At 34.5% G+C, this 15,209-nt stretch overlaps 2 protein-coding genes across 4 annotated transcripts; both read right to left on the bottom strand.

Moving 5' to 3' along the window:
- Positions 1 to 8,909: 8,909 nt before the first annotated feature.
- Positions 8,910 to 10,648, bottom strand: LOC122008007 (GDSL esterase/lipase At1g28600-like). Of its 3 annotated transcripts, none has more exons than XM_042563572.1 (5): positions 10,274 to 10,648; positions 9,976 to 10,191; positions 9,747 to 9,859; positions 9,379 to 9,655; positions 8,910 to 9,296 (listed from the first exon to the last, which is right to left on the bottom strand). In XM_042563572.1, exons 1-5 carry the CDS (start codon positions 10,518 to 10,520, stop codon positions 9,022 to 9,024), a joined length of 1,128 nt encoding a protein of 375 aa, XP_042419506.1. In that variant the 5' UTR covers positions 10,521 to 10,648; the 3' UTR covers positions 8,910 to 9,021. The 3 variants fall into 3 exon arrangements, with proteins under 3 accessions (XP_042419506.1, XP_042419504.1, XP_042419505.1); XM_042563570.1 differs by having other exon boundaries at positions 9,747 to 9,895; positions 10,274 to 10,647; XM_042563571.1 differs by having other exon boundaries at positions 9,747 to 9,892; positions 10,274 to 10,646.
- A 1,012-nt stretch (positions 10,649 to 11,660) lies between these two features.
- On the bottom strand, positions 11,661 to 13,286 carry LOC122011370. Its single transcript, XM_042567753.1, has 2 exons — positions 13,167 to 13,286; positions 11,661 to 12,334 (listed from the first exon to the last, which is right to left on the bottom strand). Exon 2 carries the CDS (start codon positions 12,315 to 12,317, stop codon positions 11,775 to 11,777), a length of 543 nt encoding a protein of 180 aa, XP_042423687.1. The 5' UTR covers positions 12,318 to 12,334; positions 13,167 to 13,286; the 3' UTR covers positions 11,661 to 11,774.
- Positions 13,287 to 15,209: the final 1,923 nt, after the last annotated feature.

The raw sequence follows: 15,209 nt of genomic DNA, 5'->3' as shown, positions 1-15,209 counted from the left end.
CTATAATTGTAAATCTCTTGTAACCTTGGATTGATTAGTGATTGCCCATCGAAACACTCTCACGTGTGGGCCTTGGAGTAGGAGTCGTCATAGGCTCCAAACCAAGTAACTCTTGGTGTTCGCAATTGCTTTCTTTCTGTCTTGTCTTTCTTATTCCGCTACGTTTTACTCGAATGTTTTCAAGCGAACGTAAAATCCACGAGCACTATTCACCTCCCCTCTAACGCAATGATCCTATAATTGATATTAGAGCAGGATCATTTAGAATAAGTACGCCTTTCATTTTTTTTCCCTCTAATTTTTTCTGAAAAAATCATTTTCATTTTTTCATCATTGGTCAGTGTTACGAAATATCGCATTTAACAAAATTTATAATAATATTATTTTATTATTTTTTTTCTCAAAATGAGTGAAATACTATTTTATTTTTCTCTATCACTACTAATCCAAGGCCAAGTCTTGGGATAAGTCTACTTATTTTTGCTATGCAAGAATATTCTTTTAAATGACTCATCAAAAAGAGTATAGCACTGCACGCCCTCCCCTCTTCTCAGTCTAAGACTTCGGCTAATGGAGTACCACCTCAAGACACAAATCGAAATGTGAATAATCATCCAAACAGGCCTCGTCCTCCCTTTCGAAGGAATTGGAAAACCAGTATCATGTGAGAACTGGGACACAAATCTATTGAAGAAGATCGAGGTTGACACCAAAGCAACATGCACTCTACAATGTGGACTAACCAAAGAAGAGTTGAATCAAGTCGGTCCATTTCCAAACGCGAAAGAACTATGAGAAAAGTTGATCGAGCTACACAAGGGAACTTTCGACACGAAGATAAGAAAACTTGATTTGATATTAAATAAACTTTATAATATAAAAATGTAGGAAGGTGAGACGGTGAGCCAACTTCACGTACGTATCCAAGACCTCCTCAACGATCTCCACACAATAGGATAAAAGGTGGAAAATCACGACGTCATCCAGTATGCACTCAACATATTTTCGAAGAACACTTTGTAGGCATCTATGGTAGATGCTTACAAAGTGTCTAAGGATCTTTCACAAATTAAATTAGATGAGTTATTTTCTGAATTTGAACTTCATGAACAAATTAATACTACTCGGGTAGAGAAAGGTATTGCGCTACTTATAGGGAAACTCATGAACAAGAAGTCGAAACCTAAGAGCCAGACCAAACCCGAATCCGAAGATGAATCGAACTCAGAAGAAGATGAAATCACCACCGAACTAGTCAAACTAGTTCAGAAAGTACTTAAGAAAAAGAAGGTGACTCAATTAAATAAGAAGGTCGAGTCTGGATTTACCTGTTATGGCTGCAACAAGAAGGGACACTATAAGCTTGAATGTCCAAACCAGAAGCAAGGAAGAAGGAAGGTGTCGAATGCAACATGGTCCGAGTCATCGAAAGAGTCAGATGAAGAAGAACACAAGCAAGCAAGCTTTGTTGCTCTACCAGCACAAGTGTACATTGTCGAAACCGAGTCTGAGTCCGAAACCGATGTGAAATCAGGAACCGAGTCCGAAAGAAGCCACGGATCCATATCTGTTTCTGAAGGGCCAAACCACTTTGTAAGTTCTCTATTCGCTGGTACTCAAATAGATGAATTACAAAACTTAATTGAATACTTATTAAGAAAATTAGCTAAATCTAATTTCCGAGTCAAGTCACTCCAAAAGGAGGTAACAACCCTTAAGGAAATAACTAACTCGAGTTCTTTGACTGAGTAAATTCAAGAAGGAACCTCAACTCTAGTCCAACAACTTGAGGAAGAGAATTCCAATTTGAAAAGTCAAGTCAAGGAACTTAAGGACATGTTGGAACGGTTCACCTTGGGTTCCAAGAACCTTGATCTAATTCTTGGAAAATAAAGGGTCGTATACTACCGAACCGAACTTGGATACAAAGCTAGAAATCGATTCAAGTCTTACTTGTTTTTAATGAATCAATCAAATAGAAACATAGTTCAAGCATGGGTCCCCAAGTCTAACTTAACTAATCAAGTTGGACTTGATCAATATTGGATCCCCAAGGATCAAATCCATTATCTTAATAGACCTTATCGAGGCTATGATCTAGGGGGAGTCAATAGAAAGACCATCTTTATAAATAAACCTGATTGATGCTTGATTTACTATTTTTCGCTTATGCATGCTTAGATTATGATAGATAAGGACTTAGGGTTGATATACACTTGACTAGTTAGGCCTAGGATTTTCAGAAAGGAAATTAAATATTTAATTTTTTAAAAGGATTTGTCTAGAAGTGGTTGATGTACCAATACCCAAGAAGGCCTAGTGTCTCGCTACAACCTGGAAGTCAATTATTGAAATAAATATTTAATTGACTAACTATTAAACCTTAGTCTAACTCAAATATAAATCAATCCTTAGATTTGAATTTAAATTAAAAATTAAAATTAACTATCTCGCAAAACTTATAAGGTTTCCTAATTAAAAATCTAGAAAAGGTTGAGATGGACATAAGTTTAAAATAAAAAGTAGTTAACTCAAATTAATTAAACTCAATTCAATTAAGTTAAATAAAATTAATTCAATTAACCGAAATCATCTTAATTAATTTCAAGTATAATTAATTTTAAATTCTTAAGTATAATTAATTTCAAATTATTAATTAGTTTCAAAAATATAATTCCAAATTCTTAAGTATAATTAATTTCAAATTCTTAATCAATTTCAAAAGAATAATTAATCCTAATAATTTCAAAAATATAATTAATTAATTTAATTATTTTCAAAACATAATTTTTAAAATTCAAACTTAGTTATTCTTCAAATTAAAATTTAAACTTAAAAAACATAATTTTTAAAATTCAAACTTAGTTATTCTTCAAATTCAAATTTAATCTATTTTGATATTCAAAATCAAATTATTCTCCTTAGACTTAAATATCTTTCAGAATTCTTCATCTCACACAAACTCATAAGCTTAATATGTTTGATAACCTAAAAAGGGTGAGATGGAAAATCAGGAAAATAGATAATTACTTTTATCTTATTTTATTTGCTTGGACTCTAGGACCTTCAAAACTTAAATACTTTTCATAATTTTTTTGGCATTAATCAAGGGGGAGTGAAAGGACTTAGGTTCAATTAAATAATTTTTGGTTAAATATATTCTCAAAGTTAGAGTTTGTTAATTACTCTCAAAATTAAATATTCTTTTAAGTTAAAGTATTTTCTTTAAGTTAATTTTTTTAGTTTCTTTTGGTTTAATTATTTTTGAAAAGAAAGTCTAACTATTTTTGAAAAGTAACTTTAAATATTTTATTTGAAAAAGGAAGTTCAAATATTTCTATCTGGAAAATAAGTTTTTGAAAAAGTACTCTTAACTAAGTTTTCATGTACTTAACTAAGTTTTTTAAATCGTTTCAAAAAAGCTAAGTACTTAACTAAGTTTTGATAAAGCTAAGTATTTTTAAGTATTTATTTTCATAGCTAAGTATTTTTACAAGAAATTTTTTTAAGCTAAGATTTATCCAAGTTTTTCGAAAAAAACTAAGTATCTAGTTAAATTTTTTAAAAAATCTTTCTAAAACTAAGTATTTAGTTAAATTTTTAAATAAAATCTTTCTAAGCTAAGTGTTTAGTTATATTTTTTTAAAGAGAATCTTTATAAGCTAAGTATTTAGTTATATTTTTTTTAAAATAAAATATTTTCTAAAACTAAGCCTTTAGTTAAACTTTTTAATCTTTCAAAAAGATAAGTATTTTAAATCCCTTTTAAGCTAAATTTGTTCAAAGTAATAAATTCAAAGCGAGCTTCAAATTAAATTTTGAAAGAAATTAAGAGTTAGTATTTTTTTTATTTTCTCTCTAACTTAGTATCTTTGTTAATTATGTCAAAGGGGGAGAGAAAGTTAAATGTTAGAAAGATAAAATTAAGTTAAACATATAACTTTTAATTAAGGGGGAGCATAAGGGAGCTTTTTTTTCAAAATTATTTTGCTTATACATAAGTTCTTTTAATTGTTTCACTTATGTTCATACTTATATTCTTTACATTATTGTTATGTTTTCTTATGCATAAATTCTTTTAATTGTTTCACTTATGCTCATGCTTAAGTTCTTTACATTATTGTTATATTTTACTTAACTTTGAATCAGGTTGTCATAATCAAAAAGGGAAAGATTGTTGGTGCAAAAAACACCAAACGATCGAACCTAAGTTTTAATTATGGTAAAAGGTCCAAAGTTAATGTTACTTGTTGTCTAACAAGGTTGAATAAGCTTGTAAGAAAGTCCTAAGTGTTCTTAGGCAAAAGTCCTAGTTGATGGTAACCCTAGGTTATGGAAAGTCCTAACTACGGTTAGGCAACGCGAAGTCTTGGCCGATCGAGCACTTTGGGCAAAATCTTAGAGTCGGGGACTCTAGGTGAAAATCCTGGTGGTCGCGAACCAGATGGAAGTCTGGACAGGTCGTGGAGTGGACGTTCAGTATGAAAACCTGAAGTCTCAAACGCTGAGCAAAAGTCCAGACGGACATGGAGGACCGATCTGGCAAAAGGTAAACTCTCTTGAGAGGAGTAACTAAGGACGTGTTCCCCCGAAGAGGGAACATTAAGTGTCAGTTCAACCTAGAGTTTCAGCGAAACTCAAAATTAGAATCGGACAGTTAGAGACTATCAAATTTATATTATATATTATTTATTGTCTGAACTAACTTTGTTTTATAGAAAAAAAAGGAGGCTGAAAAAGCTGGTTCGAGTGCCCGGAGTCCGGGTGCTTGGAACTGGTCTGAGCGCCCGGACCAGGCTCACCCCGAGATGGCAGCGGGCATCCAGGCGGTCAGAGTGCCCAGATTCGGTTCAGGCGCTTAGACCCGAAAAATCATCCATAAGCCTACATGAAGCGCGTCGATTGGCCGAGGCACGTAGCCTAGGCCCCCGGAGGGTTCATTCCAGGCACTCGGAATAGCCTATATAAGCAGCATTCGACCAAGGGCTAAATAACGACATTCAGAACGACTTCTGCACTTGTGCGCTGCTATGATAAAGCCTCTCGATGCTCGAAAGCTGCTCCGACGACTACTATGTTGAATATCTATTCCTCTAAGTCGTCGGTATTGTTTTATTTAAAAATTACTTGTACTACAATTGTAAATCTCTTGTAACCTTCTATTGATTAGTGATTGACCATCGAAAGTACTCTCACGTGTGGGCCTTGGAGTAGGAGTCGTCACAGGCTCCAAACCAAGTAACTCTTGGTGTTCGCGATTACTTTCTTTCTGTCTTGTCTTTCTTATTCCGCTATATTTTACTCGAACATTTTCAAATGAACGTGAAAGCCACGAGTACTATTCAACCCCCCCCCCCCCTTCTAGTGCTATGATCCTACATATAATAACAATTCTCAACTTCCAAAGCAGCCCCGCTAGGCAAAGATAAAAAAATATGATCCTACAACTATAAGAGCAACTCTTGCACCATTATCAACTCGTAGATTCATTTCTCCCTTTTTCAATGATCTACTCTTTCTTAGATCTTGTGCATTAATACAAATGTGAGAAGCACATTTAGTATCTAATACTCATGATGAAGAAGTAGATAAATTGACTTTTATAACATAAATACCTGATGTAGAAGTTTTACTTTTCTTCTTCTTTTTAAATTCCTCTAGGTATACTTTGTAGTACCTCTTCCAATTTTTCGTCTGACTATAGTGGAAGCATATTCCTTCCTTAGCCACTCCTCCTTTGGGTTTCAATGCAAAAGACATTGCCTTGTCTTTAGTTTGGGTCTTACCCTTACTTTTGGATTTGCATTTTCCTTTGGCCTCTTGTACCATCAATATCATGTTGGGCTTGGTCTTCTTAAAATTCAATTTAGTAGTTCTCAACATGTTTAACATCTCAAGTAACAATTCATTTAATTCATGCACTTTATGCACTTCATCATCTCTGAGGAGGCATAGGGCAACTTCCATTCCATGGCTTCTCTCCGTCCCTTCGACTTCTATCTCTCCTCCCTTCTCAAGCCCCCTCATTTTGCAAATCTTGCCACCAGCATTGCCTCCACCGCCACCGCCTCTGGTTTCACCCTGTTAGAACAAAATCCCTTCTCATCTCCCTGCAATGGTGCTGGCGGAAGCACCAGTAGCAGCGAGCCTTGGGTTAGCCCCGACTGGTTGACTTCCCCCCTCTTTGTTTCTTTTCCTTTTCCTTTTCCTTTTCCTTTTCCAAGTGCTTCCCTTCTTCCATTTTCTATGCCTTCTTTTCTTTCTCCTTTCACTAGGTTCTTTCCCTAGGAATTTGTTTCCCTTCCCTTTCCTTCTTTTTCTTTTCCCTTCCCTTCCTCTGGGGATATTTTTCATTAATTGATTCCTTTCCCTCATTGATCTGTATGTCCAAATAAACTGAGCATAAGTGAAAAGTCCAAGTAGATTAAAGGTGATCGGATGTTTAATGGAAATCCCAGGGAAGTGAACTCTAGGTGGTGAAAAATCTAAGCAGCTCAAGGATGACTGGATGCTTAGTGGAAATCCTAGGAGGGTGAACCCTAGATGATGAAAAAAAGTCTTAGAGGACCGGAATAGGTTAATAGTGATCAAATGCTTGAGGGGGGGTTTGAACCATGAGAATAATGGTGGTCATTCATTTGAGGGGAGGATTGTTAAAAATACAATCAAAGTCTCACATTGAAAATACATGAAAAAGATTATGAGTTTAAAAAGATTAAAAACATCTCCATCGGTATAAGGTCTTTTGGGTAGAGCCCAAAAATAAATTCATGAGAGTGTATTTCTAAAGTAGATAATATCATATTGTTGTGTAGATATGCGATTTCTTTTGGTCCTAACATATATCACAATTATCCTATCGTATTCTACCAAGATAAATAGAAATATTTTACTTTGGTAAACCTGTCTACTATTGATAAAGGCGGTAATGAGTATCAAACTTTGGTGGACATTTTAAATTGACTTAATTTCAATAAAATGACACAGTTATGACCCATCTAATATGAACTTCACAAGCCAATGAGAGGATTGAAAGGTTAACCTAAGAAAATTGCATCTTCTCCAAGTATTTCCTTAGTTCTCATGTGTTGTTGATTTCTTCTCCTCAATTACAACTTGTAGTCTAGTATTATACTTGTACCATTCTAATTTGTACATTACAACTAAAAGAAACTTCAATTATATTTGAGGGAAGTTAAATTAGAAGAAAAATTTTACAACTTGAGATGTGAAGATAAAAGGCACAACATACATATCATATTAATTTTACAACAATCATACACACAATCTAATCATATCAGTAAAAAGGTCAAAACTATGTATCATGCCACACATCACATGTATCAACCTTATAACATCATTTTATTATGATTCCAATTAATAATTTATGTAGCAAAATTATACGGGGTCCAAGGGGCAGCGCCCCTAGTGTCGATTAGCAGGTGGGGGTCAAGGGTACAGTGCCTCTTGCGGGGGATCGGGGGCAGAGCCCCCAAACGATAAATGATTTTCTTAATTCATTGAATGAGTTATTGCCAAATTTCACAAATTGTTCATAACAGATTGATTTATATATATGTGTGTGTGTGTTCCCAACATATTATCGTATTGTATTGAAAACCATCATTCTTTAATTTGTAGAATGAAACTAGATTATAGCATTCATATAATCAAATTAACATGAAATGCTATGATCATTACTATTTAATCAAATTAAATTGTTTTTGTTTCATATAGATTAATCAAAATACCCATAAAAAATGCTTGCAAATCATTTTATAATCATAATAAACATGTTCGTTTATATTATATATAAAAGCAAATATTAAAAATGATGTAAATGAATTCACAAGTGGTTCTGATACCACTGTTGAGTTTCATAGTAAAAGTAAACACAAAAAAAAAACACAGTGGAAAAGGAATTCACCATAGATTCATGCGAATTCTAATTACATTGTTGGTTTGAAATGTTACCTCTAGATGTGCAATCCCTTTGCGTATCTGGAGAGTCTGGTTGATCTAAGGGTGATCAATATGTTCGTGCCTTTATGGTATCCACATGAGCACAGCTGCCGCTCGTCTCATGAGCACGATTAAAGAATCACATAACTCATGTCATAATGCTAGCTACTATTTAAAGTTGAGACTAAACCCTAACTTTTAGGGTTGACATGATCAAACTTAAAACTTAGGTCTATTTTATTTTAGTCATACTAAAATAAAACTCCAAAATTGACGTGTTCTCTGTGTGTGACCCAATAAGTTCTCGTAATGTTAGTAGTGACTGTAAATCTTATTTTAAAGGCATAAGTAATGAGTGATATCTAGCAAGACATTATAACTACCTAAGTAACGAGAATGTTATAGATTCGATCTAATTTGTCTATGACTATTTATTATATAACTTAGTTCTTTGTCCATAATATCTAGATTGATTTATGAGACATAGATCGTGTTATCCTTTAATCAACCTATGTGTTTCTTGATCTCTAATTATACTAACTTAAAACAAATAAACTCAATATCTCAAACTGACTTATTTGAACATGACCATGCATGTTAGTAGTTCTATTTAATCAAAGGGCATACAAATATCACTTCCATTATATAGAAAGGACAAATTCCATCTATATCACTCATATCTTTTTACATAACTTATTGTATACCCAGTGAACGATTTTATAATCAATTTTTTTTTTACAAATGACGTTTATCGATACTAAAGCACACAATTCATTATATAGGAAGCCGTAGTAATTTTAAGTCAAAAGATTATTTATACTAATAATCACTATGAGAATATTTACGATACTCATATAACAAAATATAAAATATTTTCATGGTGAATCAATTCAACATATGTTCTTCAATTTATACTAATGTGTTAACTTAATATATCGAGGCATCAATTAACTTACATGTTAGTCCCAATCCTAATGTATTAATATTAAATTTGGATATATGTAAACACAAATGTTGTCTTTGATTAAAATATGATACATTAATCTCGTATCGATCATTTCATGACTCTCTGACATTCCAGACATCGAACCATCTGCTACTATCAATGCTCGTGAAGAACTTCAGTGAATTCGCCGAAGCAGAGCTTTGTTGTCTGACCGAGCAAGTTTGGTTCAATGAAGGAACACGCGCAGGCCCTTGTAAAAGACCATCAGCGATCGTTTTATATGCTGCCTCTGTCAGGTGCAACCCGTCCCAGGAAACATACCTCGATGGATCTTCGCACAAGGATTCGCCACACCCCCTGCAGCATCCAGTCAGAGGTGTCGTAAAACCTGCAATGGGTTGAGCTGGATTGTGACTCAGAACTCGGAAGCAAATTGTGTCGAGGCTCGGCGAAGGTACATAGAAGCTTACCGAATTGTTTCGGGGAATCGAAAATCCTCATGGCTGCTTTGTAGTAATCAGCATATGTGATGGTTGCATTATGATAAACTCCATTAAGATGGTCTAGTTCATCCTGCAGCAATCTGTTATGATAGACCGAGAACTCATTCAACCACTTGATGCAGCCAGTTTTCTGATCATAATCTTCGGCATTTTTGCTCTGGAACTGTCTAAGATATAGGGGAACGCAACCGATCGGAAAGTTTCCGGGAACCACCAAGTTTTTGGCACCAAGTTTGACTAAAGCCTAGAGTGGTTCATCATGGGGCCTTATCACATAGCCAAAGATGAATACGATTGGCTACGAGTTAGGAACGAGTAGGGGAGATAAGACTTACAGTGATTGCTGAACTGATTGCTTCGATCACACTAGGCACTAATTTTCTGATTTTATCGAACGGTTCATGTTGGAAGAATGGATGGTTGTAGTCATTCCCTCCGATCTCTCCTACTAAGAACAGAGCGTTGCTCAAGACGGATGGGTCTGCTATTAATTGACAGGCCCGCCGTGTTCATTATCAATGCATGATAGAGAAACAAAACAGATATTTCTCAACAAATCTTGACCTGAAATGGATGGGTTGGAATGGAGCAACTGCTTGAACCACTCAATCTGAACGTCCAAGGAATACGCCGTCCAAGTGACATCAATTCCCTGCTTCCTGAAGAAGGAGTTGTTCATTGCGGTGGCACCTGCCACTGCGAAGTTCACCCCATGCCTGAATTCCTCTTCGCTCCCTCCGGCGAGGTACGGCCGCACAAATGGCAATCCCATAGCTTGTGCTGAAACAAATTACCATCAAGCCTAATGTTCTTGTTTCCGAAGAAAGAATAAAAGAGATTGAAAGATGAGATGATCACTCACCAATGAAGTCTATGATGAGTCGTCCATCTGAGAATCGCCCTGTTGGTCGGCCGAAGTAAGTCTCGCCGTAGGGAAGCTTGGTAGCAGCGTCGTTGGCAGAGTGCCCGTCGATGGCTACCGAATTTCCTGTGTCTGCAAGGGAATCTCCGAAGCTAAATATGGCCGTGTAGCAGCTCGTCACATGGTGGCTGATGACGAGAAAGAGGAACACGAGCAAACAGATGGCATGAGTATCGAGGGGTGCCATTACTGGGAGAAGAGAGAGATACTATGTGGTGCTCTAGCAGAGGAGCTTCAAAGACGACGAACACTTCTGATATCTACCCTACAATTGTTGTTTCTCCTTTCCACCTGATGCAGAAATCCATTATCTTTATTATTGATGTAGATGCCATCTCGTTTATTTTTTTGTGGTCCCTTTATTTTCTGGCTTTAATTTGATCTTTGACTTGACTACGAGTTGGGAACTTGGGATGAAGACAGAACTAGAGGAAGTCGAGGAGTTGGGATGAGTGAGCCTTCACAAGATATTATTGATCGTCAGATGCAGACAGAACTAGAGGAAGACGATGTCAATGGTCTTCAGATCAGCACCTTGCTCTATTCCGTCAATGGTCTTTTCACGTAGAGCCTGTGAACAGGGAAGAAGATTAAACACGCTTCTCTCTCTGTAGTGCCATTCGTACCGCTTACCCACTCACCAGGTGGGCGAACTAAAAGCGACTTAGAGTTTTTTAAAGGTGTGAAAATCTAAGAAAAAAAAATATGACTATTATTTTTTTTTTTTTCATTTTTTACTATTATAAAAGTTGTCCCATCTTATTTTAATATTATTATAATAATTTTGATTTAAATTATTTTAATATGAGTTAAGATTAAGTTAATGTTACTTAAATTATTTCATTAGAATTACTCTCATGCCGATCAAAAATTCTCCTATGTTAATTAAAATTACTCTAAATTAAAAAAAAATTCTAAGATATATAGTAATTTTGATGAATATTAAAATAATTTTGATTCAAATTCTTATATATTACAGTTAAAATTACTAAAATAGTACTGAATTGGTCAAATAAAAAAATTTGATATTTTTTTAATATAAGATGTGCTTTTGATGTTTGAAAACTCTACTTTTATTAGATTTTACTCATTTACATATCTTAGATAGGGGCGGGTACACACATGTTACATACAGAAAAGTCATGTTGATAGAGCAGTAAACACACTGATTTCATGAATTACTTATTCACACAGAAGCTCACATAAGAAAACTGACCACAAGCATCAAACATAGGAAACAAAGAAGCAGAAATAAATCACTCACAACGCACATTCACATCAGAAATTAACCATCAGCTTACAGAACTCATCACAACTTCACATAAACTGCAAAAGGTGACAGAAACCATAACATCTCAAAAATTCAAAAATACAATATTTGCTAAACAATGTTACAAAATTTATGTTGCCATTGACTGAGTCTGTAAACAAGCATCCAAGCCTAGTCTTTGCCAAGCTTGTTCATGCAAAAAAATGGGTTGTGTTTTTCAGAGCTACACATCAACTTATGAATGACATCCAATCGATAGGCATCTGGAGCTTCAAAAAAAATCTTTGCCTTAGCTTTATCAAAGCATAAGAGCATGTATGCATCAACAATCTTTGAAGGATTGAATTGTAATCTTTCTAGTTCTGCAAAGATCTTGTCAGGTGGGAACTCCTCTTCAACATTCTCAATTATCAGTTTCCCTTGTTCAATTGCATTTGCTAATCGAATCAGTCTAGCTTCACTCTCTTGGAGCCTCTGCTCAATATTCTCATCTAGGGACGATCTTTTCCTCTTGCTCTTGCTAGATGCTGAATCGTCTCGAAATGGACTTGCTTCATCACATGCTTCCAATGGCTTATCAACGTCCTTATGAGAGTCATAATATAGCTTCAGTAATTTCAATGTTTCTACATAATGGTAACAAGCTGCTACAACTGCGACCGAACGTTGTTTATGCCACCATGCTATAATTTGCTTTTCATTATCACTTATCATCGCTTTTGCCGAAATCGCTGAAAAAAATAGAAAGCAATTGAAAATAGGCAAAATATTACTCTCTTGTGTTTTTAAGGAAGGGAAAAAAAATCAAATATTACAACGTATATTCCCCACGCAGTGCATATAATAGAAAACTCCAAAAAAAAACCAATTAGTCACCTATGTAAATGTAATAGGAAACCCAACAGAAAACTGACACTCAATAGAGGTTTGAATCACTGCTAGAAGCTTGCCTTCTGCCTTTGAATTCAGCAGCAGAGAGATTTAAATTTGTGATTAGGATTCCAACATAGCATATCAATATATCCAGGATGAATTAGACTGATATTTAATACCAACGTGGAAACATACATATTCATAATTTGCTCTTGTGCAATCTGCTACCTGATAAACATAATACATAGAAACAACTTCCATTAAATTAACTAAAATCATCGTTAGGCATTTTGGTCAAGGCCAATCTCAAGCCAAACAATCCCAGATCATAGAATTAGCATACTTTGGCGTTTAATTACCAAACTGAAGTTGACTACAAGCTGCATATATTTGGTCATGTTATCGCAGTTTTGCTTCTCATGCTTACTTTTTCTGCAAGAGGATGGATGATCAAACTGGAGAAGCTTTTCCAATTAGAATCACTTGTGAAGCTTAAGATATATTACCGAGACTTAGTTCTCTGTTAGAATTCGATCCAAAATGCAGTTTTTTTCTCTTAATGATGAAGAAAAGCGAGTAACACTAGGATACGAGAAGAAGAAACCCAGTCACTAAAACGGCGATGAGGATTAGCAAGAAACACGAAGGGAGGACGGAAACTATCTTTCGATGCAGGAGAGGAGAATATACCGGTGAGATCGGCACGTGGTCCGGCGACAAGAGCCGATGAGGCCGAGGCGGAGAAACTAGGGCAAGGAGAGGAATCGAAGAGGCGCAGAAAGAGTTTTCCGAGTTTTGAGGGTATTTTAGTAATCCAAAAACTTCCGAAGGGGTTATTCCGTAATTTAACAGCTGCGTAACAGCACTACTATTGGATTTTTACAGCTTAGGCATTCATTATTACCAAATCACATTGCATGATGTTCTTTGAATTTTATTCTCCAATTCTGAATATTTGTTCAAAAACTACTCTCCTCTTAATATTCGTGAGGTTGGACGGGATAGTAAGGCATCTCTAATGCCAAGTTTTTAATAAGTTTGTAAAATTTAAAAAAAGCTCAACAAAAAAAAGTTTTAATTATTATCTTGTTCAAGAGCAGTTGTAAAAAATTAAACTTATGTTTTACTTTAAGATGAAGTCAATAAATAATAATAAAATAATATTATATGTTTGACCCTTTTAAAATAATTTTAAAATAAATTATTTTATGTATGAATTATTTTAGTAATGAAGTTAATTTTATAAAGTATTTAATTATAATGTTTTACTTATACAATAATAATTCGTTTCTTTTATATAAATGCAAATATAAATTTTCAATTAAAATTGCTAACAAATTCTTATTTTTAAAAATAAATATAAAAATATAAATGATTATAATTAAATTAAAATTCATATGTTAATTAAATATTAAATGAAAATTATAAATTTAATTCAATTAAAAATCATAAAATAAGTAATATATTAATTAAAAATATAAATAAATTAAATTAAAGATCATAATTAATAAAAATTATATAGAGATATTAAATAATAAATAAATAAATAAATATATCTGATTTGTGATGTAGGATCATTTAGATTTTTATATTATTGATGTGCATATTGTGAATTATAAAAAAAACTTATTGAGAAGTTTAATGATTGGAAATGCCTTAATTATAAATTGATAAGCTGAAGGATGTATTTTTCCAAAAAAAAAATATTTAATAACAAACTATCATCCTCCAACAATTAACATATGCTTATATAAATAAATCCTGACTCCTAATATAAAAAATAAAAATGATTAAAAATCATAATAAAAAATGGAAATTATTAAAAATAGTAAAATTGATGTTTAGAACTTTTGAAAAAAATACTAAACGTTATATTTCAGTTCTGAAATTTGGCAATTATGAATTCCACCTAATAATAAATTTAGGTCTATGGACGAACTTTGATTCAAACTGATCTTGTTCGAAAGCGAGCGAGTGAAAGTTGGAAGTGACGACTTCGCTGATCGGATATGGATTCTGCTCCACTCTGCAAAACAAACGCCATTAGTGTTGAGTTAGGAAACGGATTCCCGGTGTTGGTTCTCCAACGTTCAAATTAGTCGCTAGAATGTGGAGAAGAAGCAAAGCAATAGGAGAATTATGCGCAAACAGTAGATAACGCATACCTCTGCCGGTGATGAACCCACCTTTATATAGAGCCCTGATGGGCGACGTACACGCTCCTCGAGTCATTGACACGTTCTCCAATATATTCGTGGACACGTTCTCTAATTGGGCACATTCTCCAATATGTTCATAGTCACGCCTGTTGGTGCAATATCCCTTGGGTCAAGGTTGACCTGGTTGACTAAGCTTTAGAAGGCTCAAACTTGAGTCTTAATGTTTAGATTTCGATGTTTGACAATACATGGAGACTGACAATACATGGAGATTACAGGAGCAATCGTTCATTCGGGAAGATTGTTGGTACAATTCTCCTCTTGTCAAGGTTGACCAGTTAGATGTGAAGAAGAGTTAGGTAGGTCAAAACTGACCGGATACTTGACTGGGAAGTCCTGGTGAGTGAAGCCAGTCAGATGGAAAATCCTAGTGAGTGAAGCTAGGTGGAAGTCCTGGTGAGTGAAGCCAGGCAGATGGGAAATTCTAGTGAGTGAAGCTAGGTAGATGGAAAATCCTAGTGAGTGAAGCTAAGTGAAAATCCTGATGAGTGAAACTGGGCAGTTGGGATATCCT

This window comes from Zingiber officinale, chromosome 8A (genome assembly GCF_018446385.1).
Source record: "Zingiber officinale cultivar Zhangliang chromosome 8A, Zo_v1.1, whole genome shotgun sequence".
NCBI classification, from domain to species: Eukaryota; Viridiplantae; Streptophyta; class Magnoliopsida; order Zingiberales; family Zingiberaceae; genus Zingiber; species Zingiber officinale.
Note: the sequence above shows the minus strand (reverse complement) of the source record. Positions and strands in the feature narration are given on the sequence as shown.

What these genes read in the sequence shown, in the direction of transcription:
- LOC122008007 (XM_042563570.1), bottom strand. Translation starts at nt 10,520, where the DNA reads ATGGCACCCCTCGATACTCATGCCATCTGTTTGCTCGTGTTCCTCTTT. An exon ending in CAATCAGTTCAGCAATCACT is followed by an intron (nt 9,656 to 9,746) that starts GTAAGTCTTATC and finishes GAACCACTCTAG; the next exon opens with GCTTTAGTCAAACTTGGTGC. An exon ending in CGATTCCCCGAAACAATTCG is followed by an intron (nt 9,297 to 9,378) that starts GTAAGCTTCTAT and finishes AACCCATTGCAG; the next exon opens with GTTTTACGACACCTCTGACT.
- LOC122011370 (XM_042567753.1), bottom strand. Translation starts at nt 12,317, where the DNA reads ATGATAAGTGATAATGAAAAGCAAATTATAGCATGGTGGCATAAACAA.